Genomic DNA, 24,725 nt, shown 5'->3' with positions numbered 1-24,725 from the left:
CAATTTTCAACCTGAAATGCAGGTTATTGGAATGTATTTTGGCTAACTTTTGACGAATCTTCTAGGACACACGTATATCACCCGACCTTGCGTCTCAAGTTTGTTATAAAATATCTCGAGAGAATGGAGAGAGTAACAAACAAATATAATCGAAAAGAATGTAAATATAACCTTTGTATTTACATATAAATAATTTATATTCGAATTTAAACTAATTTTTTACAGTTTTTTGTTTTTTCTAAAGTCAATTTATTATTTGACTAAAACAAAAATCAATACTAACGCTGCCAGTTTCTAATAATGGAACCAATTATATTTGTGATTCAAAACACGATATCACAAAATCAATCATCTCAATTATCACCTCAATCGAACAAATGCATAGTACAATACTATTTACGACTTACCTCCAACATAGGTAGTCACATTTGTGTTGAATGTCGTGCAAATTTTTTTGCTAAATAATGTTAAGATAAAACTATAATCCAATAAGTATAAAAATCTAAATCAAGATAAAATTATAAAATGTTATAGTTCTTTCTTTAAAATTTAACATGTTTTTCTTCCTTTTTCAGGTGAAATGGGGAAATAGGTTTAATTTACCAACATAAACAAATTTGTTGATGGTTAAAGTTTATTTGATAGTTAAGTAATACATGACTCTTCATGAGAATTAGATGATAGAAGGCTGCAAAATGTATATTTCCAGAAGACTAAGTATACACCTCTAGATTTTGTTTTGAACGCCCAATCAAAATAGAGAATCCGAAACTATCTTGGAGTCATGTCTTCATCTTCATTCGTTTCTTTTGGCTATTTGTTCTCTTGGATTACTACCTATTACCCCCGACTTCTTGGTTGTTAATAGTACATTCAACCATGAAATCTGTTAATGCCTGAGTTTTGATAGTTGTTTGAAACTTGTACTTGATGTCAAATTCTCCCAATTCAATTGCCCACTTGACGAGCCTACCAACTTTTCAAATGTGCATAATGTTTCTAAATGGTCGATCTTTCAAACTTCAATCTTGTGTTCATAGAAGTAAGGTCGAAACTTTTTTGAGGCTATTGTCAAAACAAGTGCAAAATTTTTAGTAATGGAGTAGTTCTGTTATACTCCATGTATCACTTTGTTTACGCAGCAGATAGGCTTCTGAACCTTCTGTTCTTCTATTATTAGGAAAACACTCACTGCTTCTTCAAAAACTGCAAGGTAAAGATACATGATGATGTCCTCTGGACTTGGTTTGGCAAACAATGGGGTTTCATCCATGTGTTTTTTCAGCTGTTCAATTATATCTTGGCTCTCAGCTGTCCATTCAAAGTATTTCACCTTCTTTAAGATTTTGAAAAAGGGTAGACACTTGTCTCCTAATTTCTAGATAAACCTTCGTAAAACTACAATTCTTCAGGTCAACCTTCGTAAAGCTATGATTCTTGTGGTTAACTTTTGAACGTCCTTTATGAAGTGGGGATGCTCCATATCCATATTTTTTTCGATCTTATCGGGGCTTACCTCAATTTTTCGCTTTGAGACCATGTGACCTAAGAACTTTTGAGGTCCTACATTGTTATTCCCCAATAAATAAACTATATAATGCAATTCCTCAATTTTGGCGGGATAATAATATCTTAATTAAGCATATTTCCTCAATTTAGGTTACTATATAGTTAAAAAAATTAAGAACGTATGTTTTTCTTCTTGAGAAGAATTTTTAATTAATTAATATAAGTGACTTCATGTTCAATTATTAAATAAATATCTTAATAAATTTATTCAATTTGAATCTTTATAATTACATAAATAAGTATTCGAAAAATTGATGGACTTAGACGAATACTTATGTAAATTTTTGAAAATAAGAGATTAATGGATTTAGCTTTAACCCCTTGAATTTAAATAAAAATCAGTTAACTTGAACAAATACCCAAGTAAATATTGAAAAATAAGAGAACAACCGATTGAAATATAACGAAAACTTGGAAGACGCATCCTAAAACCGGACTTTTTTATAATAATATTCATATAAAGCAACGTTTGTCACATAAACGTTGTAAAAAAGGAGAAAAGAAAAAGGAAGATTATCAAGTATTCCGTCACACATTATGGTAACAAAATATATAAATTGAAATCACAATTTAGAACGTGTTGTTTTTCCAATTTCTACTCGCCGCAGCAAACCAAAATAAATAGGCGAGGAGGTTGCAATAGCAATACACAGAGTCACAATATATTATTTGTATCTCTAATTTATATTTACAGAACACACCCAACGGATTGAGCAGCCGGAACAAACATCTCTCCAACGCGTTAAACAACAGATATACACATATACATACATAATAAACCTATACATACATACATACATACAAGCTGCACCTCTAAATTTGTGGCTTTTTTCTTGGCTTCAACAAATCTCTCATTTTATCTGTTAATGCTCGCTATTTCATCCTCCTTACCTGGTATGCCTCGTTGCTTTTCTTCAATTTTTGCATTTTTTTCGTTTATTTATCGAAAATTTATGAATTTTATGTGTTGCCTGATTTTGTGTCATTTTTTTTTGTTGTAAATTATGAGGTTTTGGTTATGTATATGTGCATTTATGTTTGTATAGGTAATTTTGTTTTTAGAGGTGATTTAGGGTTAGTTTTGTGATTTTCTGTGTAGAAGCTCCAATGCGGTGTTTGATTGTTTTTTTTTTTTTTTTTTTGTTGTTTGCAGTTTTCGGGGTTTTGATGTTTTGAGCTGAGTTGTTTACGTAGAGAAAGGTAGAAATGGTTAATGAGATGGGTACGGTTGGGGGAAATGGGAGTGGATTGGGGGAAATAGCTTCCAAGGAGTCATGTGAGACGTTTAGTACAGCTGAGGGTAGCTTTACAAGGACTGTGGTGGTTGCCATAAGTGCTGATGAAAATGTGGGTACTTTTGGTAATGCTAGGTCAGGGAGGTCTAGTGGACAAAAAAAGGTTGTGAAAGATGTGGTGGGTAGTGGGGAGTCAATGAGAACAGATACTGGAAGGCCTTCTCGGAAATGTAAGAAGATATATAACGGAAAAATGCCTTTGGATTTGAGTTTTTTCGAGTATGATGCAAGAGGGAGACGGAGTTTGATTTCTAGACCTCGAAATTCTGATTGGGGTTCACCACAAAGTATTAATCATGTTTTTGAGGAGATTGCAGATGCTGACTTGAATCGTGATGAGCATGATAAGTTAATAGAATATTGGGGTGTTGAGGAAGTTGCTAAAGTTAAACTAAACAGTAATCAGAAACGTGCAAGATCACAGAGGATCAAGAAAGAAATCCCTGCTTCAACTAGTCGCATTCGCCTGAAAGTCACATTTGGTCGAAGCTGCTCATCAGACATCATCCCTGGTGTTGTGGATGAAGATAGAATTTCTTGTCATACCCTGATTAAGTCTCCGGAATGTACTGAAGATATGAAGGAAAAGTTCGATGAAAGGATTTATAGTGCTCCGGATGGTCACGATGAAATTGCTACACAGAAACAGGTTGAACAATTAGAAGCAGTAGATAGCAGGTGCTTGGATCCAGGAACATCACCTGATTCAGAAGTTATTAACATGATTCCAGACAGCCAGGCGAGTGAAAAAATTGCCGAGGACGATATTTTAGACAAAGAAATTTGTGCTGTTTCTGGAGAGGTCTCAAGACCAACTCTACCTGTGGCAAGTAGTAGTAAAGGAATCAAGAAAAATATACCCTGCCAAGATGTTAATTGCAGTACAGATGATAAACCTCCGATCCCAGAAATTATAGACGGCACTCGAGTAGCTGACCAACATAAGCACTTACAAATAACGACAAATGATGCTATATTAAGAGAAACTTATATGTCAATTACAACTGGAAATATATCTGCTAAAACTTCTAGTTGCAGCGTATCCTTTGTGGACCCACCATTTCAATCATCAGGAGTGGCTGACTTTGGAGATTCGGCCAATGAAGGTAAGAAAAAATTGGGAGGAGGTTTATGCTCACCAGTGAGGTCTCAACATGAGAGTTTAGAGAAGTGTGTTCCTTCCATTAAACCTAGGGATCATATAAATACTAACAGTCCGGGATCTCCCAAGAGCAGGTTAGAATGCTCTCAATCAATGCCCCCGGAAGCTAGTTCAGATGAACTGATGGGAGACCTCTCTGACCTCAAAGCCAGAGAAAAATCTGATCATGTTCAGGCTGTCTGTAAGAGTGAGATTCTTATAAAAACAGGTACTTGTGGCGTTTTTGAATTATTTTTTTTAAATTTCTTTATTTGAGCTCCGTGTAAATTAAGTTATAATCTTATTCTCATAATACTATTTCTAGTTTAACACAAGCAATTATTATTTCAACATTTTGTTCCCAAATGAGGACTAAAGATAAGTTAATCTACAGTTGAGGTAATAAAATGTTGCTTTTAATCTCTTATACTTTGAAGTGGGGTAAATTTTTAAAAAAATATTCCAAAATTTAAGCATGCTTATGAATTCATAACTCGTTCTTCTTGAAGGCGACTCTAAATAAGTTGGTTTTGTAGGAAGTCACACATTCATCGATCACGAAGAGTCCAAAATTGGATGTAGCATAACCCAAGATGTAACTCACATAAAAACAAATGGGGCACAAGATGAATATTTACCTCCACGAATTGCTTGGGTGAGTTGTGATAGTTGCTATAAATGGAGGCGTATACCAGCCACACTTGCTGATTCCATTGAAGACACAAAAATCAGTTGGTATTGTATATTACCTATCTCCTTTATATTATGTTATTATGTAACATATACATATTGTTACCTTCATATCTTTTCTTTTGGTAAGAACTTAACTGAAGACAGCAAGTTGTATGTAACATGATTAGATAGTAGATTAGTGGTTAGGAACATATTATGGACTAGGATACTCATGTCTACGTGTTTGAGGGTTGTAAATAGTGCTTGTGTTTACAAATAAAGCATTATTGATGCAGCACAGGGAATCCAAAAGAAGCAAATGTGAAATAAATAATAGAATTTGGTGGATTATCGGTAGAAATCCACAAGCCTTAAGGTTGCTTACATGTAGAAGGGGTTAAATATATCAACGTCGTCACTGGAGTGGAGATGCAATATCACTTCATTCATTATCGTAAACGGGGTATCACATAACTCACCTAAGTTATAAATATCATGTTTTTAAGCTTGAAATTTTTTATATATGAAATCTGTCATGTTTGAATGCAAACTTGAATTTACGCTGACATGTCATCCTAGTGGCATCATGGTGGATTTATGAGGAAAAATAACATAATCTGGTCTACTTCGACAATGTATGCATCTCTACACTACATTTTCTTTTGACAATTAAACCCAATACAACGTTTCTAGTAAAAACATGAATTTAGCCACTGGTGAAGAAAGTTAGGTCTAATTTCAAATAGAAGTTGTTGATTTAAAGTATTTAAGATTAAACTGAGTGGGACGAGATGAATGGATATGAGTCCCTAGTTTTCTGCATATTTAAATTTAATTGTGCAGATATCTTATTTGGGTCTATCCTTTTCCTTGTAAAATCAGGCCATACATTATGTTTTGTTCAAGCAGATCTTCAGATATATATATATATATAATCTAAGAAGACCGTGTTGTTTCACTTTAATTCAGTTAGGTACCATGTCATAGCCTAGTCACCACTTGGTCAGAATCTCTTCAACATTTACATTTATTGCCATGTAAGAGTTTTCGGTCAATGAGATATTTTAGACTTAACGGCTTGATACACACACACACACTGAAGTTAATTAAATGATATCTCGGTAACAATAGTGTGAAGCGATATCCCGTCTCCACTTCAGCGAGACAGTGACCATTATGATATTTAACTGGTTTTGAAAGAACCACTGCCCTCGGGATATCTGAGTCGCACAAGAGAAGAATTTTTTTTGAATCGCAATTTAAACAAAAATCTCAATCCCAATGATTCAAGTCTTTTAATCTTGAAGGATTACATCTCCTTGTCTATGAATGAAACCCTGAAACTCAATGAACAAGTAAAATTTTAATCAGGCCATTATGTAAAGGAAACAAATTCTTTTGATATTGTCATACCGCAACGCATAACCTATATATTTATTATGAGTAAACCGTATGACACAATTAATTTCATCCTAAAATAATAACTTAAAATTAAGATAACATTAATCTTTTATTTTCTTGTTTCTCATCAGTAAGTTGAATATTGTAAGGTCTCTAACTAGTCTATATAAAGTACCGTGCAGGAATTCTCTCTGAATTTTAACTACATTTTACTTTTGTGCTTTTCATCTTTGATCCTATTTTGGTCTGTTTGTTACATCTGGAGTAGTTGGTATTAACTATTAAAGCATTGTTCGAGGCTTGTTACAAATTTCTAACCATTGGTTCTTTTTATTGCAGTTGGTATTAACTATCAAAGCATTGTTTGAGCCTTTTTTGTACAAATCTCCAACAATTAGTTCTCATTATTATCTGTTCTTTTATCTGCTTACAAAATTGGGTTACATTTGTTCGTGCAGCAGGAGCTTTCCACTTTGCATCTAATTTATTCAATTTGTCCATAGATAGGATAGTCAAAGTGCAGAATTTAGAAATTCAATAGATAATTTATGTAATCAACTTAAAGGAAGTAAAAACCAATTTTAAGTGTGAAACTCAATGTCTAGGTAGTCAATAGAGATGCCCATACAAATCTTGTCTGGAACGTATCCATAGAAAATATTCAATTCAGTAGGCATTCTTAAAAGCACGAGGGGTTTCACCCAAGGGCTAAAGCGTTGTGGCCTATAAGATTCGTGCACTTAAGTTCTCCATTCTATACTGCTCATTAATTCTTAATGTTTGGACCTTATTAAATGCCAACAATCCACTGGAAGATAAGAAACAATATCTGAGAATTTGAGGTCGTCTAATCTCTCCTTTAATTATGTTACCACATCTGTCAAATCCTCTTTTTTCCTTCCATCTCCTCTCTTTGCCTCTAGAACTTCTCCTACCCTATATACTTCCTTTTTTCTTCTCCGCTCTTTATTCCCTCACCAAAGTCATCTCATTTAATTACCCTCAATTCCCTCTCCAAAATCTATAATTTTACATCCCAATTGTAGGTGCAGGTATGGTTTAAAAGAAAATGGAGACTTGACCTTCGTTTCAAACTTTCAATTATGTTAACGAGGTTAAAACAATTTGATAGCTACATACATTGCTAGGTTCTTAGTGCAATAACCATCTGTATGTTAATCTACAATGTGAGTAACTAAAGTTATTCGTGTGGAAAAGTTTAGGTACATACAATTCATTCCGCTTTAACATACTATCAAAGAGACAAAATTATGACAATTTAAATTACGTTGCACGATGTAGATGTGGGTTGTAATTTATTGTTATTTGGTATATTTCTATATTTTTGTTCGATTGTTAGGTCTTTTTTAATGCGTATAAAGTGGCCATTTAGGCCTAACATGATTTTATCAGCTTCATCGTAGAAATGAAGTGGGTTTTTAAAATATATCTTTTTAACACCCAGTGAATTTCAGAAATGCGTTGTTGGGTACTGGGTAGTGTGCTGCCTGGTTGTGGGCTAAGCTGTTCAAACTATGATCTTTTGGTTTCCTTATGTGCTTCAATCTGTCTAATGATGAATGTTGGGAAGTGACATTTTTACTGTTAAGAAAAGTACTTAAAAGGAAGTTCATTTTCTTATGATGTGGGATATGTTGGAATCAGGGAAAGGGACGAGTAATTTTTTACATGATGACACAATGAAGCTGACTGTTTCTGGACTTCTTCTAACTTTGGTAGTCAAAATGATAGATTCACATATTAGCTACTTGCACTTACATCTCTAGCTTGACCCAAAATGATCTTATGTTACATTATATATGATAGGATCTGTAAGGAAAATGTGGATAAAGACTTTGCTGACTGCTCAATCCCTCAAGAGAAGTCAAATGCAGAAATCAATGCCGAGTTGGATATATCAGATGCATCGGGTGAAGAAGATGCTGCTGCTGACCTTCATAAGACTGAGAGATTGGAGAAAAAGAAAGCAACAGGTAGCTTATGGCAAATATAGTATGTTAGCTATATTGCTGTTATCTTTAACCAGGATTAGTGTCGAGATCTCTTTCTAGATTTTAAAAACAGTTTAATGTTATGCAGTTTCGAAGCAGTCTTCTTGGAAGCTAATCAGATCAAATCAATTCCTGCATCGTACCCGTAAAACTCAAACTATTGACGAGGTGAACTTGTTTTTCTTGTTTACTGTTTTACTGAGTGAGTTGTATTATCTGTTAAATAACCGATCGTTTTTATATTATATTTAGTGGCTTAGGGATGCTGATATTATATGTTTTTAGTATCTACGTGACTGTACATCTTTTCAGGGGACTGCTCACACTAAGAATGCTTAAATTTACTTTTTACATTATTGAACTTTTACTTTGCACATGGCCAACATGTTTCGTCAGATGGAGCATATCAAGAAACAAAGATGGTTTATGTTTTCAGTGTAAACTTTTATATTCAACTAAAAACATTCTCCCTTTCAGTTCCAAAGTATTGAACATTTTTTTGACATAAATGCGGTTTGACTTGCCTTCGCTTTTTTCTTTTTAAGTTCAAGTCTTTAATTGATGATAGTCAGTACATATATATGTAGTGTTATGTCTTATAAATTAAAAAATGCTATTAATTGCACGTAATTTTTTATTGTCGAATATTCCATATTTAAAATAGTATCTTTGCAGAAATTATGGAAGGAAGCTGTTATATACCCGCTTCCTCTGTTAATACACGGTGACCGTATCCTATTCTAATTCCTTACAAAATAGCTAAAAAACAGAACCCTCTACCCTCTCATTTTAAACTAAAACCAGTCGATCACATGTTCAAAATGTATCCACTGTCGCCCAGAAAGTCCAAATGATATTAAATTGTCCGACTTCTACTATTCCTCCAAACAGACTTTCTGTACTTCGTAGCTATTATTACCTATTGAACGATAGTGTAACAATAAGCCCTCCATTTAAGGTAGAAATTTTCTTTGGATCATAATATAGTAATATCGCTCTCGTTAATTTCAGACCAGATTTTGAATGGAAATGAAGTGTATACATGTCTTAATAATATGTACTAGATTGATGCCATCTCAATATATTGGAGAGTGTTATAATGGTATTATACACATTACAGCCTAGAAAAGTAAGTTTGCTTTAAAAAGGGGATAGAGGACTACGTACTCGTGCAGGATATCTCGATTATCTCCTTTATATTAATGCACATGTTTATAGGTATAATAGATGCTAGTATCATTAAATGTGTGTTTTAGTTTTTTGACTAAGTATCTGGTTTCAGACAAATTCTCACCATCTAGATACTATTATTTCAGATAATGGTTTGTCACTGCAAATCAACTCTAGGAGGCCGAATGGGCTGTGGGAATGGATGCCTGAATCGGATGCTTAACATTGAATGTGTAAAAGGGACATGTCCATGTGGAGAACTTTGTTCAAACAACCAGGTACTTTCTGTACAGAATGTTCATTATTTTATGTGTTATTTCGACACTAGTCCGATGCGGCTTCTGGTGTGATTTGCAGTTCCAGCAAAGGAATTATGCAAAATTGAAGTGCTTCCGAAGCGGAAAGAAAGGCCATGGGCTTCAGTTACTAGAGGACATCCGTGAGGGGCAGTTTCTTATCGAATACGTGGGAGAGGTAATTTTACTCAGTTAGATATGGGAGTTTGGTTTGACTTTTTGTCGAATGAACTACTTAAATACTAGAGATGGCTTCTTCCTTTTAAGGTTGCTAAACCAATGTCTTTATTATCAGAATATGAAGTATACCAGAATAATATATATTTGTTTTTTATTTTATTGGCTCGGAGAAAGTGTGGGAAGTTTTCTACTCATTTATGTTTATGTTGAAATGGAGTAAAGTTGATGCTTGTCATTCCAATTAAATCTAACAACTTCACACTTGTCTAAACTGTTTAAAGATAAAAACTTGTCTAATCCTCATTATGGCACTAGTCTAAATATGTTCCCCCCCTTTTTTTTGTTAAACTCAATTTCGTACTGGTCTACAGGTGCTTGATATGCATGCCTATGAGGCTCGGCAAAAAGAGTATGCTTTGATGGGGCATAAGCATTTTTATTTCATGACACTAAATGGCAGTGAGGTGCGGCTGTCGTAAACTTCTTTGTTGATACTATCTAAGCATTTGAAATATTGCTCTCAGGCCTCAGCATATTACTGATTGAAATGTATCAGTCCTATTTAGGTTTACTGATAGCACAGGCATTAAAAATTAAAAAAATACCAGGGGTATAATTTTACAGCAAACAGAACTTGTTATTATAACAGATGGTCATGTTTTGGCACATATGGGCAGTGTGTGAGGTGTATTAAGGGTTATTAGGACATTGATTTGTCAAACGATGTTACTCCATCGTCATAAAACCAATTAACTTTCTGTTGCTAAACTTTATTAACTTAGTAAAAATTCGTGTCTTTTTTCCAGGTAATAGACGCCTGCGTTAAAGGGAATTTGGGCCGTTTTGTAAACCACAGCTGCGAACCTAATTGCCGTACAGAGAAGGTGACTGTACTTGTCTGGAAATGATCTTTGTACTTAACTACACAACTTTGATGGCAATAATAGAAAATAAATTAATAGGCCCATTTGGATGTTGGAATAACAAGTAAGAAAAACATAATCTGCTGCAGTTAACTGGTTTATCACAATCTTCATCCTTCCCTCCCTTTTATTTCTTCACATTCAATTCTCTTTTTGTATAAAGGAAGGCCAACGGAGAGTTATATTTCAAGAATAACTTTTAACTTTTAAAATGAGAAAAGGCTCTAGTAAATCACAGCCTGTCAATCTTTTAAAATTGTGAAATAGCAATTTATTTAGCTGCCATTTTATCTAACTCCTACAATTTCATTTGAAGTGGACCCACTTGCACTCCATTTCTAATTAATTAATGACATGGGAAGGATAGCTATAGTCATCTTTGGTTCTAAATATACAACCAAATATCTAATTATGCATTTATCCAACCAAGAGTAGCTATGCATTTTAGTAGTGATGTGCTTAACAAAAAACATAATATATATATAGTTGTTTAATATTATTTTTTACATGCTTGAAGCTTGATAGAATTATTTTTGAAAGTTCAGTTTAGGAGTAAACTGTTGCCAAAGTTGCATTGCAGGTCTCGAATCTTGTACAAAGATGGGGTCTCAGTTTAGTATAATTGGGATCTCAAATTCAGCGGCATTCTCAAATTGTATGATTGTATAGTACTTGATTGGCTAGTTAATAGAGCTATTATTAACATATCTTTTTCAAATCTATTTGAATGCCAACTAACACTAGATAAGTGCACACATTTGTTTCATAACTGTTGAATGATTAATTTTTTTAATTTATGTGCTGGACTGGTGCAGTGGATGGTGAATGGAGAAGTTTGCATTGGACTTTTCTCATTAAGAGATATTAAGAAGGTATATTTCTTGTGCACATAACACTTGCATGCTTTCGATCTTATTTCTTAATATTTAAACTATTCCACTATACTAATGTACTTTAGTTTTTTCTGATTATTGTATAAAGGTCTCGATAACTTAATGCAGATTCCTTTAGTGGTCTGTATGATTACCTTCTTTGCACACTTGGTCATATCTCATCTCATTATATATATAGATATATATAAATACAGGGGCTACTTCAATAGAAACCAATTTAAAATAGAAACTAAAAACCAAATATTTTTTTTTAAAACTAATTCGAAATATAACACATATGGTATGCAAATCGATCGTTGAGAGATGTAGAAAAATACAGTGAAATTGGATTTTAAAAACAACTTACGGTTTGACGGGAAAAATCAAATTAAAAACGGAGGGGAAAAGCTGAAATTGGGTGTGGGAGGGTGCAGAGTAGTTGGGTGGGGTAATCTAGGGGGACCATTAGATGAGTAGATCTAATGGCTTAGATTAGTTCCTAGTTTTTATTTTAATTTTTGTTTGTATTTGATCATTCTCCTATATATATATATTGTTGTTAATGATGTTTAACATTTTTAATGGGTTTTAGGATAAATGTAATTACATGTTAATAAGTGCATGTGTTTAGTTTATAAAAGTATAGGAAGTTGTTTTGTTCAGCAGTTGTGGTATATAGACATATGTGGTGCAACTATATACTAGATCATTACACTTCACTTGTTTCTTTATTGGTAACTCTAATCTGGTATGGAGTACCTGCACAACCTTTTTGTTCATTTCCATTATTTTTTCTACAATGAATATGAAGTAATAGATAGGAATAGGATAACGAAAGTTTGTTGTTAGTCGACAAAAGCATACAACCTTTTCTACACTTGCCAACATATTTGAGTAGAGAATAAATATATACAGAAAACGGTAATTCTTTTTAGATAAGATATATACAAAATATGGTGAAAAGGTGCAATTAATAAGATTGTAGCAGAAGGATCCATGTGCAACCATCTATCCTTTTGTTCGTACCAGCGAGGGTATGGTGATGGAGTAGAAAATTAGAGTTTTAGTGCCTTAAGTGTTAATTTATTTGAGTGCAACATTGTTCTCTGCATCCTTATTATGCTCTTAGATCAGTCTTCTGACTAAAAGATAAAGATCAAGGAAGAGTTCAAGTCATTGTTTCCATTCTTAAATACTAATACTTGACTAATGTTACAGATTTAAAGATAAACACTAAGGGGTCTGCACACAGCGAAAGCATCACCTTCGTTCATTTGTTCCTTGAAAACCCTATAGCCTGGTCCAGACCTTTTGAGGAGAAAAAACAAATGATCAAAATTTACCAATTTCTTTAACCATCCATAAACTATAACTAAATATGTGGCAATGAACTGGCCTAAGACTAAGAGTATAAAGAGGTGACATTTTCCTGTGAGAGATCTGCGGAGCTTCTTCTCCATAGCTACTTCCATTCCACACACCTAAGCCTAAGAGAGATCTGCGGAGCTTCTCCTCCATAGCTACTTCCAATTCATACATCTGCTTCGCTGAGCGATTCACCTAATATTCGTTTGTTGTTTTGTTTTATCTACTGCTGCATCTAAACCCTAGGGCCAATGAGTTGACTAGTGGTTGCGAGGTGTGCAAATAAAGTTTGGGAAGTTTGTTAATGTTTTGACACCTGTAATATGTAATCAATTCTTTGAGGTCACCAACTAGCCCACACACACTCTATATGCATGAGTCAGTGAGTAACACGTCAAAATTGTAGAAATGTCTCTGGTACAGAAGGTCTCTCTTTTGTTCCCCAAAGTTTCCATCCCTTGTATTTTAATCTTTTGAACAAATCTCTTGGCCGTTTAGGCATGTTCACCTCTGCATTGGCCTGGGGTGATATCCCTTAGAAGCATGCTGTCCAGGACAGATGTTGCTTACTTGGATAAGTTAATCAGCATTGCGAAACTTGCTTGCAAGTGCATACCTCAGCACATGTTTTTTGATGTCCTACATAATATTTAGTTAGATGTTTAAAAATTAAAATAAATAATAACATGTTTCACCCATCAGTATCAGATCACCAAGTCTAATGCTGATGAATGTGGTTGTGGTGCATTTAGATGTCTTCAAATTCTTTATATAATTTGTTTCATACTTGACCAAGTAGATTCCCCTTATCATGGACAAATTCTTTCTTTAAAATATTTGGGCATGAACTTATGCTTGGGTGACCGTTATGTCAGGGTGAAGAGTTGACATTTGATTATAATTATGTACGGGTTTTTGGAGCTGCTGCCAAAAAATGTTTATGTGGTTCATCGATATGTCGGGGTTATATAGGCGGTGATCCTTCAAGTGATGAAATTATTGTGCAAGATGATTCAGATGAAGAAAATCTAGAATCAGTTATAGTCTGTGAAGATAGCGATGATGACCTGGACAATATGGTCTCGATTAGCAGTTCTGTTGACATTGATGTTACGGACATGTCTATTGTTGGGAAAGATGTTAGTGGCAAAGCTGCAGGTGATGTTGAGGATTCGGAGGCTGTGGCAGAGATGCAGGCTCCATGTAGTTTATCAAGAAAGGGAAAAGAAAACCGTCATTTAAGAACTGCTGCTGAATGTACGATGATGTCTAGCATTGAAGAATCTGTGCAAAAAACTTCATCTGCTAATCCAGAACTTTTACGTGTCATGGAAATGGACAGTAAAATGGGATTAACATCATCTATGCAAACAGATACTTCTATGCAACTTGATGATGGAAAGAGCAAAATCATTTGTGATAAAATGTCAAACAAATCTTTGGTAACCCCACAGAGCTCTGAGAAATCGACTAAAAAATTGAACAGATCATCAATTGTAAAGACTGATATGCAGAGGAAGTGCAAGCATGACATCAAGGAAGGAAAGAATGGTGTTTCTGTATCACCCTTCATCCTAAACACCTCTCCCCTGCCATCATCGTTTAAAAAAGAAAAACTTCAAAAGAGTGATGTGCTTGTAAAAACTCCAGAGATGGGAAAAAAATTACATCAGTTACCCTACAAATCAAATAAACTAGTGGACAGTTCCTCAAGTGATCCTTTTGAAGCAGGTCTGCACTTTGTTCTCCCTTGCCCAGCAAATGGATTTATAGTGCAGTCTTCATATTTTAGTTTATGTTTCTTTCAATGAATGCAGTTCAGGTGAAACTTAACGGGCTGCTGAATGCTGAAGGGGGAATAAGCAAGAGGAAAGTAAGTATTTCTTTCATTATTGTATGAATTTTCTCTTAAAGGTTGACTTGCATGTACCTGATCTTGGATCTTTCTTTACTTGGACATTTTGTATTCTTTAAGCAACCTCCGTTTGAGATTGTCAATGTTCTTAAAAAAAATTCATGGTGGCAAGTTTGATTGCTGCTTATAGTGCTGTCGTCTTATTTGTCCGTAATATCACGATTCTACACATTTATGTCTTGCTCTCCGTGATAAAAAAGTTTTGTGGAGTACTCCTTGCATAATAGGTAACACTTTCCATAATTTTTTTACTGAGCTGTACAGTAATATCTGTTCTATTATCTGCTTATGACAGGATGCATCAAAGGGCTACCTAAAGCTACTCTTCTTAACTGCAGCTTCCGGAGATAGTGTCAATGGAGAAGGAATTCAAAGGTTAATATGGATATTGCTTGTTATACCGAGTCTTTGAAGTTGTTGAACAATTACAAAGGATAGTTGTTAACTCTATTTGTGCTGCAGCAACCGAGATCTTTCGATGATTCTTGACGCCCTTCTGAAAACACAATCACGGACTGTTTTGGCTGATATAATAAACAAAAATGGTTTGTCCCTTAGCTTATTCTAGAATATGTTACTTGCATTTCCTTTTGTAATTTTTCATGTACCTTTATTTCAGGGTTCTGACATAGTTCTTTTATTTTAGGTTTGCAGATGTTGCACAATATAATGAAGCGGTGCAGAAAAGAGTTTCATAAGATTCCAATTCTCAGAAAGCTTCTGAAGGTGCGTATGTTATGGCGTATAATATGCATAAAACTTGATTTTTCCAAAACATTTAAATGGAACATTTATTGTTTTCAAGATTCTGTAATGGGCAGTGGGGATGTCTCATATGACTATTGAGTGAAAATGTTGATACTTTTGGTTCAGGACGTAAAAAAATAGAGCGAGCAAGTTTGTTAAGAAAACTATTGGTGCAAGCATTAACCATTTGGGTTGTTAACTTGTTACTTTTTGCCAGGACTTCTGTTATCTTTTTGTTCAGCTTATCAGTATCTAATTATAAATTTTTGGACCAGTAAACTGCATCCCCATTTCAAGAAATGTATTCTTGTAGTTATCTTCTATTAAATTTTTAAACTGTTTTCACTTAATTGCTATACAAGATTTGTCTGCAGTCCTATGCTGTGTGATCATATCAGAGTCTAATTTCATTTAATAGGGTTGGTTGGGGGCATCGTGGTATTCCATGTTCTTATTTACTATGTTGGTCAGGTTATGAGTTCTTACTTCTTAATTGGTTTTCCAAGTATCCGTAGCTACACCCAAGGAGAAGTGGCGGCATATACTTTGGTTACTTAGATAGTACTCGTAGTGTGATGAATAACTGAATTTAACCTGAACGGTGTATCAGAAAGCAACTTCAGGTGGTACAGAGTCCCCTATGGTTTAGATGGGGACTGGACAACTTTCAAACCACCTATGCTCAGATAAATTGTTGTAGAAATGGCTGTTTTACTAGCTTATTTAATGATAACTTAAATGGTTTAGAGTTTATTGTTTGATCAGTACTATATTAATATGAAGTTGCAGAAAGAAGTTTGCCACCAAAATGAGTGTATGACAAATTGCCTACTTTTTTTTATGTAGGTCATAGAGTACTTGGCTGTGAGGGAGATACTTACCCTGGAACACATCACTACAGGTCCACGCTGTGTTGGGGTGGAGAGGTCAGCAAAAATCAATTTATTATTTTATTCGACCTGTTAACTTATTTCACATAATTCTTCTTCCATCGTCCTTTTTTATTACAACATGTTAGAGTAGCATATATGGCAATACGATCACAGAAATACATGCATGGATAACATGGAATGAGGGAATTGTCTCAGCTTTGTACACACAAAGTGAAATTAGAAACCTTTAGGCTATTTGGCAAAAGGCAGCTGTGCATATAGTTTTGTTGGTTAATAGAACGAAAAAGTATATTGGTGCTATTGAAGTTCAATTATCCTTTAATCAAGTATAAATTTTACAACATGATCACCTTGATCGAAACTAAGTTTAATTAAAGTTTTTCTTTATTACCAGGACATCGCTTTAGGTGTTTAAAGTAAAAGATTTTATTGAGAGATCACTATGATCATGAACACTTGTTACATCGCATAGTTAGTACAGAAGGTGGCTAACCTTTAGTACTTGACAAGCAATTAAACAATAGATGGTATCCTACTAGGCTTCTATCGCACAGATAGATAGTCATTCGGCAATAACTCCCCTTCTGGAAGGGTTGTTCTTCTCAGCTTGTACAAAATGAAAAGGAGAGAAAAGAACGAATTTAAGAGCATTATATAAAAAATATACTGTCACAAAATATCTAGCTTGGAATCTACCTTTGAACTATAGAGGTTTATCAAAGGAGAATGAAATATAAGTATCTATATCAATATCCAGTATTATCGCATCGCAATTCACGTGCCTGAATATTTTTGCTATTCCGTCCATCATTCTATGAACCCATGCTCTTGCTCAAGCTTATAAACAATCACCGTTGAAACTCCCTCGATAACGAAAATCGAATCTGGGATTTCATTCTAGACATCATCGTTACTAGAATTCTACGCTTTCCCACAACCTTCCTCGTATAGTAATACGACTCTCTGTCGATAAGAAAGAATAAATATTCAATAGGTAGATAATCCACTAGTTAGTCTATCAATGATAACTTATACATCACCACGACCCGATTAGTGGTACTCAATCTCAACATCCATTACAATACAACTCTCCCGGTTGTTATCATCTCATTATTCGCAGAATCATTGCTGCATTACTATAGTCCACCGTGGACCTACGGTAGTCATTCGTTTTCCTTGGAATCTTAATAGCTAACCATACGGAGTCCATACCAGTCGTATCAAATTCTTCTAAGGAGGTAACATAATTACCATTCATGATTCATGAGAACACTCCTGATCCTGACGTACATACATGTCATGAAGCAGATAAAATTGCAGAAGAGTTTCAATGAAAGCAACGATAGCAGGCTAATACCATTATTAACCATATGTCTTTATTAGGAGACATGATGCTCAAAGGTTCATTTAATCCTCGCGTAACATGGCCCTGACTTGTCTCAAGATAGGACCTTCTAAGATAGATAGCCCGTTCACGGCGATTACATAAATTAAATCTTTATCAAACTACTATTACGGTCGAGTATCGCACAATCATCAGAAGGAATGTCAATCTTTCACACCATGATACAACCTTCACGGCTTTAACCATCATCACTGTATTTCTCTGGCACGAGCGCCTATAATTGCTCTCTTATACTATGGATACCGGGACTCCGTGTCGTGTCATAATTTCCTTCAAATACATATGATTTTAAACATCCCGTCATTCTGGATTCGTGTTCTCAAGACGAATCTTCCCAACTTTTATAACTAAGATTCATAATTCATCATACTCGTCCGCCTTGGTTGTGGCTCTAAAGCTTTTACACTATCTCTATAACCTTGGGAAGTACTTTCCCGAAAATAATTGACTGAACTTTAATCGGTTTATTATAACCTCTGACCCCTTATCTTTCTTGGCCTTTCACCAGCGGGTGGCCTCTCTCTTAGGAAGGTAAGTGACAAAAACAGTCTTTTGCGCTTCGTCAATCATTTAGAATCTCAAATGATTCCTATATTTCCTTTAGCCAGGCTCTTGTCTCGACTGGGTCAACCTGTTCCTTGGACCTCTGAGAGCTTAGCGGCTTAAAGGTCATGAAAGAATTTCCCATCGCATTGTTTCCTCAGGGTGGTGGTTGGGGGTAAAAGTATAAGTTTTGTTTAGGCAGGTCCATGAAGGGTTCCTTATATCTTGATGGCGACCTCCCTAACTATCAAACTCAGGGGGTTTTGCAACCTCATGACTATCAATGAAATAATGCCATTGGAGGCTTAACCTATATCACATAACATATTGCAACGTAGAGATAAAATGCGTTTAAGATCTATAAAGAATGAAAATCATGCATTTAATCTTTTGAGAGAAATGTTGTACAATAGTGATTTCAAAACGATTTAAATGAAATAAGCAATCACTAAAGTAGAAAGAAGTTTGATTTTCTCCTAAAACTGTTCGAGTGCACAAGTCTGTTTTTATGCCTAAAAAGATAAATGATTTGATAAGACACAGACTGATGACCTAGCAGTATTAAGAAGAGAAAGAAATATTTTGTCTTTTAATATGAATGAGTTTTTGTAAAAGCATTGATCACTTAGGGTAAAGTCTAAGCAATTCTCATTCATGTCAAACGCTCCATAATCTATCTTTATAAGATTATAATCAACAAAATTGTTTATTGATAAATAACCTTAATAATACTGACTATGCTGTTGATTTTAAATTATAATGAATCTGTCAGATATAACAATTCATATAAATTCACTAGAACTTAAAATCTCACAATTATCTGCAACAAAATATTAACAATATATCATTTTCTGATACTTGTCAAGTACTTTAGATACCAATAATTATATTGCATCCTACTTTAATATAAGTTAAATCATGAAACTGATTTGACATGGAATTGTCGAACATCATTATTCAAGTATATTAGAGTAAGATATCAATAAATTAAATACCAATTATCTATCAAAAAGATATTAACATTCAATTTCATATATTATACAATTGTTAACTCCTAACAAATGTAGTATCTCAAACAATGTTGGTTCGATAAATAAAGTAACATTAACCAACATTGTCTTGTTTGCATTCTTAGAAAGATATTCTAAGTTCAATATACTTTGATCCATTGAGTATTGCATCTATATCAAAGTGTTTAGGAATTTGCAAATAAGTATAAAAATTATTCTAAGTTGACAACATATGGTTACTTCTAATAAAGCAATCAAACATTTTAACCATAGTTATACTTAAGAAAAATTTCCACACTTTGTATATTAGTATAAGTGACTGAAGATAAGTATTGATTACTTAGAGGAGTTCTAAGTAGTGTCACAAATACTAATACTTCACAATTAGTTCATAGTTAAACTCTTGTCTAAGTATCATTAACTGATATAAGTCAAGAATTATCACATAACTAATCATGCTACAATCATATTCTGATTTTAGTGAATTCTTGAGATATAAGCATTGCTAAATTCACTAAAACCAAAATCTCATAATTAACTTATAACACATAAGTTACAATCAATATACTAGATATCAATTGTTGACATATTTAGTTATAATTAATCATGCTGCTTATTTATTTTAAGTTAGTTTGAATTGTGGAGCAAATAAAATCATTGAATTGCTTCAATTTCCATAATCCAAACTACCCAAAATAAATATTAAATAAATAAATACAAAATATCTATGAATTAGATACTAGCACTTAAATATTTATAATTATCTTTGAATAATCACCAATAAAATATATGACTTATATACATGGCAATCACTCTCTGGATAATTAGTAATTTTTAGAAAATATTCCATAAGTATAAATAGCTTTTTATTTATTAATACTTATAATTAAAAAGAGTTAAATATCAATTAGGTCACTTACTGCGTCCAAATATATCAAGTGAGTCACTGATTACAAAACTGAGTCAAATGAGTCACTCATTTGAAAATTTGTATCAAAAATATCATTCTATAGCTACTCAAAATTCTTAAAAGTATTATATATTGAGTTTCATACATTTTTTATGAATGATATTACATCCAAATGAAAGATTCCGAGTTCTAGTATTTTAGAAAATATTTTTAAATTTTTAAAAATTTATCTATTATTTATTTTTATTTAAATCAAATAAAACAATCAAAAAATTAAAAATAAATAGTTAATAAAATATTAAAAATCTAACAATATTATCTAAAATAGTATAACACGAAACCTTTCATTTGGATGTAATATCATTCATAAAAAATGTGTGAAACTCAATATATAATACTTTTAAGAATTTTGACTAACGATTGATTAATTTTTTATACAAATTTTCAAATGAGTGACTAATTTGAGTCAGTTTTGTAACCGGTGACTTACTTGATACATTTGGACGCAGTAGGTGACCTACTTGATATTTAACCCTAATTAAAAATCAGATTTTATTTTATTTTTCAGAAAATCAGAAAATCCTCTAACATTTGTTCTTGAGCTTGTGAAGATCAAACACTGATTTTAGAGTGATCTGAGAAGCAAAATCTATCATGTTTGTAATCAAATCAAAGCCCTCAATCTGTTCTACCTGATTTTATCATCAAAATCAACCGAGGATTGGTAATTTTTAAATGCGTTTTTTAGGGTTCTTCGTCAAATTTGGGGCTTTTGTTTCCTTGAATCTTTTGATGTTTTGGACGTAAACTGCATGTGCACAGTAATTGTTAATTATTTCCCGTGCTCATTAACTCTTGCTTTAGATCTTTTACTGACTGTTATTATTACACATCCGTCTAGGGAGTCGAGGGATCATTATTTTTACTTGTAATTGTTCAACACTCCTCGCCTCCCTTGGTATTCTATTGGCTATTTAAACCGACTATTTCTTCAGCCAAAACATCTTCTATTTTCTCACAAACTCATTCTCTTTTTATTCTTATCAACAAAAATGGTTCGTTTCAACCTATTCCTGAACTATGAAACCTTCAATAGTGTCAGAATCCGTAATTATAAAAAATATACATATACATTTTTGTACTAAAATAAGTTTCTAACAGCCACGGGTACTATGGGGAAATTGAAGAATCGGGGTAACAGGGAACCTTGTAATATTATCTGCAAAGTAAAATTCTTGAAACTCAAGGAGCATATATATTGATGTAAATTTCAGTGAAATTTGTAACTGTTTTAAATGTCAAAACCCAAAATTCTTATGTATTATCATCTGCGAGTGTTTGATTGGGTTACTCAGGAACTAGGTGCACCCTGTAATTCAACTGATGCATACTGTATGTGTAATTATTGTGGTCATTATATTACTGTCTCCTTTGACTGAATTACATATAGGTTAACATTTATTTTGCTCTGTGTAAATTGGCCTTATTAATTTTTAAAGCAACCACTTTTTTGTTTCTATGGTGCTGCTCTGGGTCACAACTTAAGACTGCCACTTATTTCTGTTGTGCAGTTTTAGCGAGTCAATCTTGTCATTGACGGAGCATGATGATAAACAGGTAGTATTCTCCATCTGGAATGTCATTAACTATATCCCGTATTTTCTATTAATTGTCTTCTATAACATGATTTCTCATTCTTAGTTTATTAAGTTTGAAGTGGTTTGTTTGTTTCCATTTTATTCTGCTCTCAATTTTCTTTCATTTAGAAAGTAGCTTTGGCCCTTCTATGCTTGTTTAATTTTTGTTCAATTTCTTTGTATTATCACATTCTTAAGCAGGACCTCCTAGTCCTGATAACTATGTAATTAATTGTTGCTTCTTCGTACAGAATAATAAAAATGTAAAATTGTTGAATCTTGCGATAGCAGAGCGATCCTAGAGATCAACTTGTAGTCTTCTACTAAATAAAAAGAAGGATCTGTTTTGGGTTTGCAACATGAACATTCCGTGTGACCTATTATATCCGTAGTCCACGAGGCTGCCCGAAGTCTACATGTTAGGATGGATGTGCAAGTACCACACAAGGAATTGTTAGGAATTGTTATGTGCAAGGTGAATATAATTGCAAAAATGTGAAGATAACCCAATTCAGGACTTTGATGTTCGATAATGTAACTCAAATATGCGAGGAAGGTAATATTTACATTAAAATTGAGTGAAAGGGATGAGGTAGACTAGAACTTCAATTGTACTTATTGTTCACCAGGATAACACAATTAGTAACTTCAGAATGTTGAGTTCTGATCCCTAATTGTCCTAGTTAACCTGTCCAGTTGGATGTTGATCCTAATTTAATGCCCATTGACCTAATACGGAGATTAAACAACAGATCTTTTGTTAAGCGGGCATTGTTAGAGAGATAAAGATGGATAATGATATGTTACAAGGCTGAAGTATTATTCTTTAAAGGTTAATAAATTGCTTAATATTATAAATCACATAATTCTCTATTGCCTTGGTTGCCTGCTTTTGTTGTTCCTTTATAGTAATAGACTTGAATGACATGTATTTGCTGATTCATTAGGTGGTTTAGTCTGGTGTGCACCTTAATGTAACTTATTGTATACTTTCCTTACAAATTCTGATACCAATTTGGATTAAATTCTAAGAATTTTTTTGTCTTTTTCTGGGACAATAGGTTCATAAAATTGCACGCAGTTTTCGAGATAAGTGGATTCCTCGGCCTATCAGGAGAAACTATTACATGGACAGAGACACTGGTAGGGGTCCCTCAAACTGCAACAGGTTATCAGCACTACAGAGTCAGTCATTTGATGTGGGTGAAAGACGGCCCGAGTCAGTAGAATGCATTGAGCAACCAAAAGGTGGGGATAAAATTGATTGTCAAAATTTTTGCAGCTGCTCTGCATCATGTAATAGTGACTGTGTTGCCAATAAAACAAGAGCCGGCAAGCGTAAAAGTCGATTTGAACAGCCAGCAGAGTCAAGCCTCCCACATAAAAAACCAAGGATTCATCACGAATCTTTACACATTTCAAAGTTAAACCTGCGACATGGGATTAGTGATGTGTGGTCTAACCGGGCTGCTATTGTATTTGAGAAAAAGCATAACACTCGATCTCATTCCCCTCATCGAACCAAAACTAGAGATCTAGATGGTAACGGGCAGAACATTGATGGGGATGTACATCCCGGGTTTTATTCCCCTCATAAAGATTCTTTAATGTCATCTGGTGCTTCTTCAACTGCTAAAGGTCTCCACCAAGAGAAGTGCTTATGTCCAGAGTACCCTTATGAAGTGATAGTAGGTCAAGCACAGGAGAGATTCACTTCAAGGTTGCCTGTTTCATTTGGAATTCCATTGCATGTGGTGGAGCAATTTGGTAGACCTGTTGTTGAGTCTGCTGACAATTGGGCCGTAGTTGGGATTCCCTTTCACCCTTACCCACCACTACCTTCATATGCCCGTGAGAGGCGAGGCTCTGCACCTGCTTCAAGTTCTTTGACAAAGAGATCTGATGCAGTAGTTGGGGAAGCTTTTCAAAATTGTGCCACTTATCAGGCAGATCAAAATGCCTATAGCACATCTACTGCAGCCGTTCCGGATTTGGAACAACAATCTGCTATCGTCAACCAGCACAACAGGCGAGGAACAAGTGGCGCCTTCAATTGCTTGGAAAGAAGATACTTGAGGCAGCAAAAGTGGAGCAACACAAAATTAAGTCCTCCCTGGATACGGAGTAGACTTGGTGGGGGGAACTTTGGGCATGGCCCCAGAAATGGAGACAATATGTTTAGGCCTGGGCACCGGAGCTAAAGAAGCGGAAAGCTTAGACTAGCTCATAGAATATACATGCAGGAGTAGGCAGCACCAACTTGGCATTTAACCATCAAATTATCTAGATATACACCTTGTTCAGTTTTACTTTGTACTTGCTGTTCTTTTATCGTTACTACCCCAATATGGAATTAAGATTGAGGTACTACCTCAAGTCCCAGGTTTTTATAGGTTGGTAATAGGGAAAGCAATGATTCGTATTTAGTTATTCCATCGGCTGGACATTTACCCCTCGAAGAGGTAAGAAAGTTGTTCTCATAAATTTAAAATTTAGTTAATAAGTTATTGTTGATACATAAATATCTTCTTTTTTTTTTGTGTATGCCAATATATTTGACAATAGCAAAGCTTCGTGCACACTACACCCACCCACACACTAAGTAATGTGTTTATGTGGATATACACTCTGGAGATGTGCATTCTATAGTGTGTGTGTGTTTATGCACCCATCCAGACACATGTAATGTTTTTATGTGTATACACATAAATATTACTTGACATTACTCGTGTCATACATTGTAGAATGGCAGGATGGTCGGGTCTAAGG

General features: G+C 34.2%; 1 protein-coding gene across 1 annotated transcript; it reads left to right on the top strand.

Annotated features, from left to right (window-relative positions):
- Positions 1-2,157: 2,157 nt before the first annotated feature.
- Positions 2,158-24,246, top strand: LOC141712866 (histone-lysine N-methyltransferase ASHH2-like). The gene is made up of 18 exons (XM_074515968.1): positions 2,158-2,463; positions 2,723-4,234; positions 4,542-4,740; positions 7,906-8,072; positions 8,179-8,258; positions 9,407-9,538; positions 9,618-9,734; positions 10,108-10,200; positions 10,543-10,620; positions 11,475-11,531; positions 13,772-14,627; positions 14,714-14,769; positions 15,107-15,186; positions 15,274-15,356; positions 15,458-15,537; positions 16,405-16,484; positions 21,891-21,936; positions 23,018-24,246. The coding sequence occupies exons 2-18, from the start codon at positions 2,776-2,778 to the stop codon at positions 24,155-24,157; spliced, it is 4,803 nt and encodes a 1,600-aa protein (XP_074372069.1). The 5' UTR covers positions 2,158-2,463; positions 2,723-2,775; the 3' UTR covers positions 24,158-24,246.
- The last annotated feature ends 479 nt before the right edge of the window (positions 24,247-24,725 follow it).

The sequence above is a fragment of the Apium graveolens genome, chromosome 3, assembly GCF_009905375.1.
Source record: "Apium graveolens cultivar Ventura chromosome 3, ASM990537v1, whole genome shotgun sequence".
Classification (NCBI taxonomy): domain Eukaryota; kingdom Viridiplantae; phylum Streptophyta; class Magnoliopsida; order Apiales; family Apiaceae; genus Apium; species Apium graveolens.
The sequence above is the reverse complement of the archived record's forward strand: the minus strand, read 5'-3'. Positions and strand labels throughout refer to the sequence as shown.

Bases quoted from the DNA above. Each gene is read 5' to 3' on its own strand.
- LOC141712866 (XM_074515968.1), top strand. From the start codon at position 2,776: ATGGTTAATGAGATGGGTACGGTTGGGGGAAATGGGAGTGGATTGGGG. The intron at 8,259-9,406 runs GTGAACTTGTTT...CTATTATTTCAG, and splicing joins AAACTCAAACTATTGACGAG to ATAATGGTTTGTCACTGCAA. The intron at 15,538-16,404 runs GTGCGTATGTTA...TTTTTTATGTAG, and splicing joins TTCTCAGAAAGCTTCTGAAG to GTCATAGAGTACTTGGCTGT.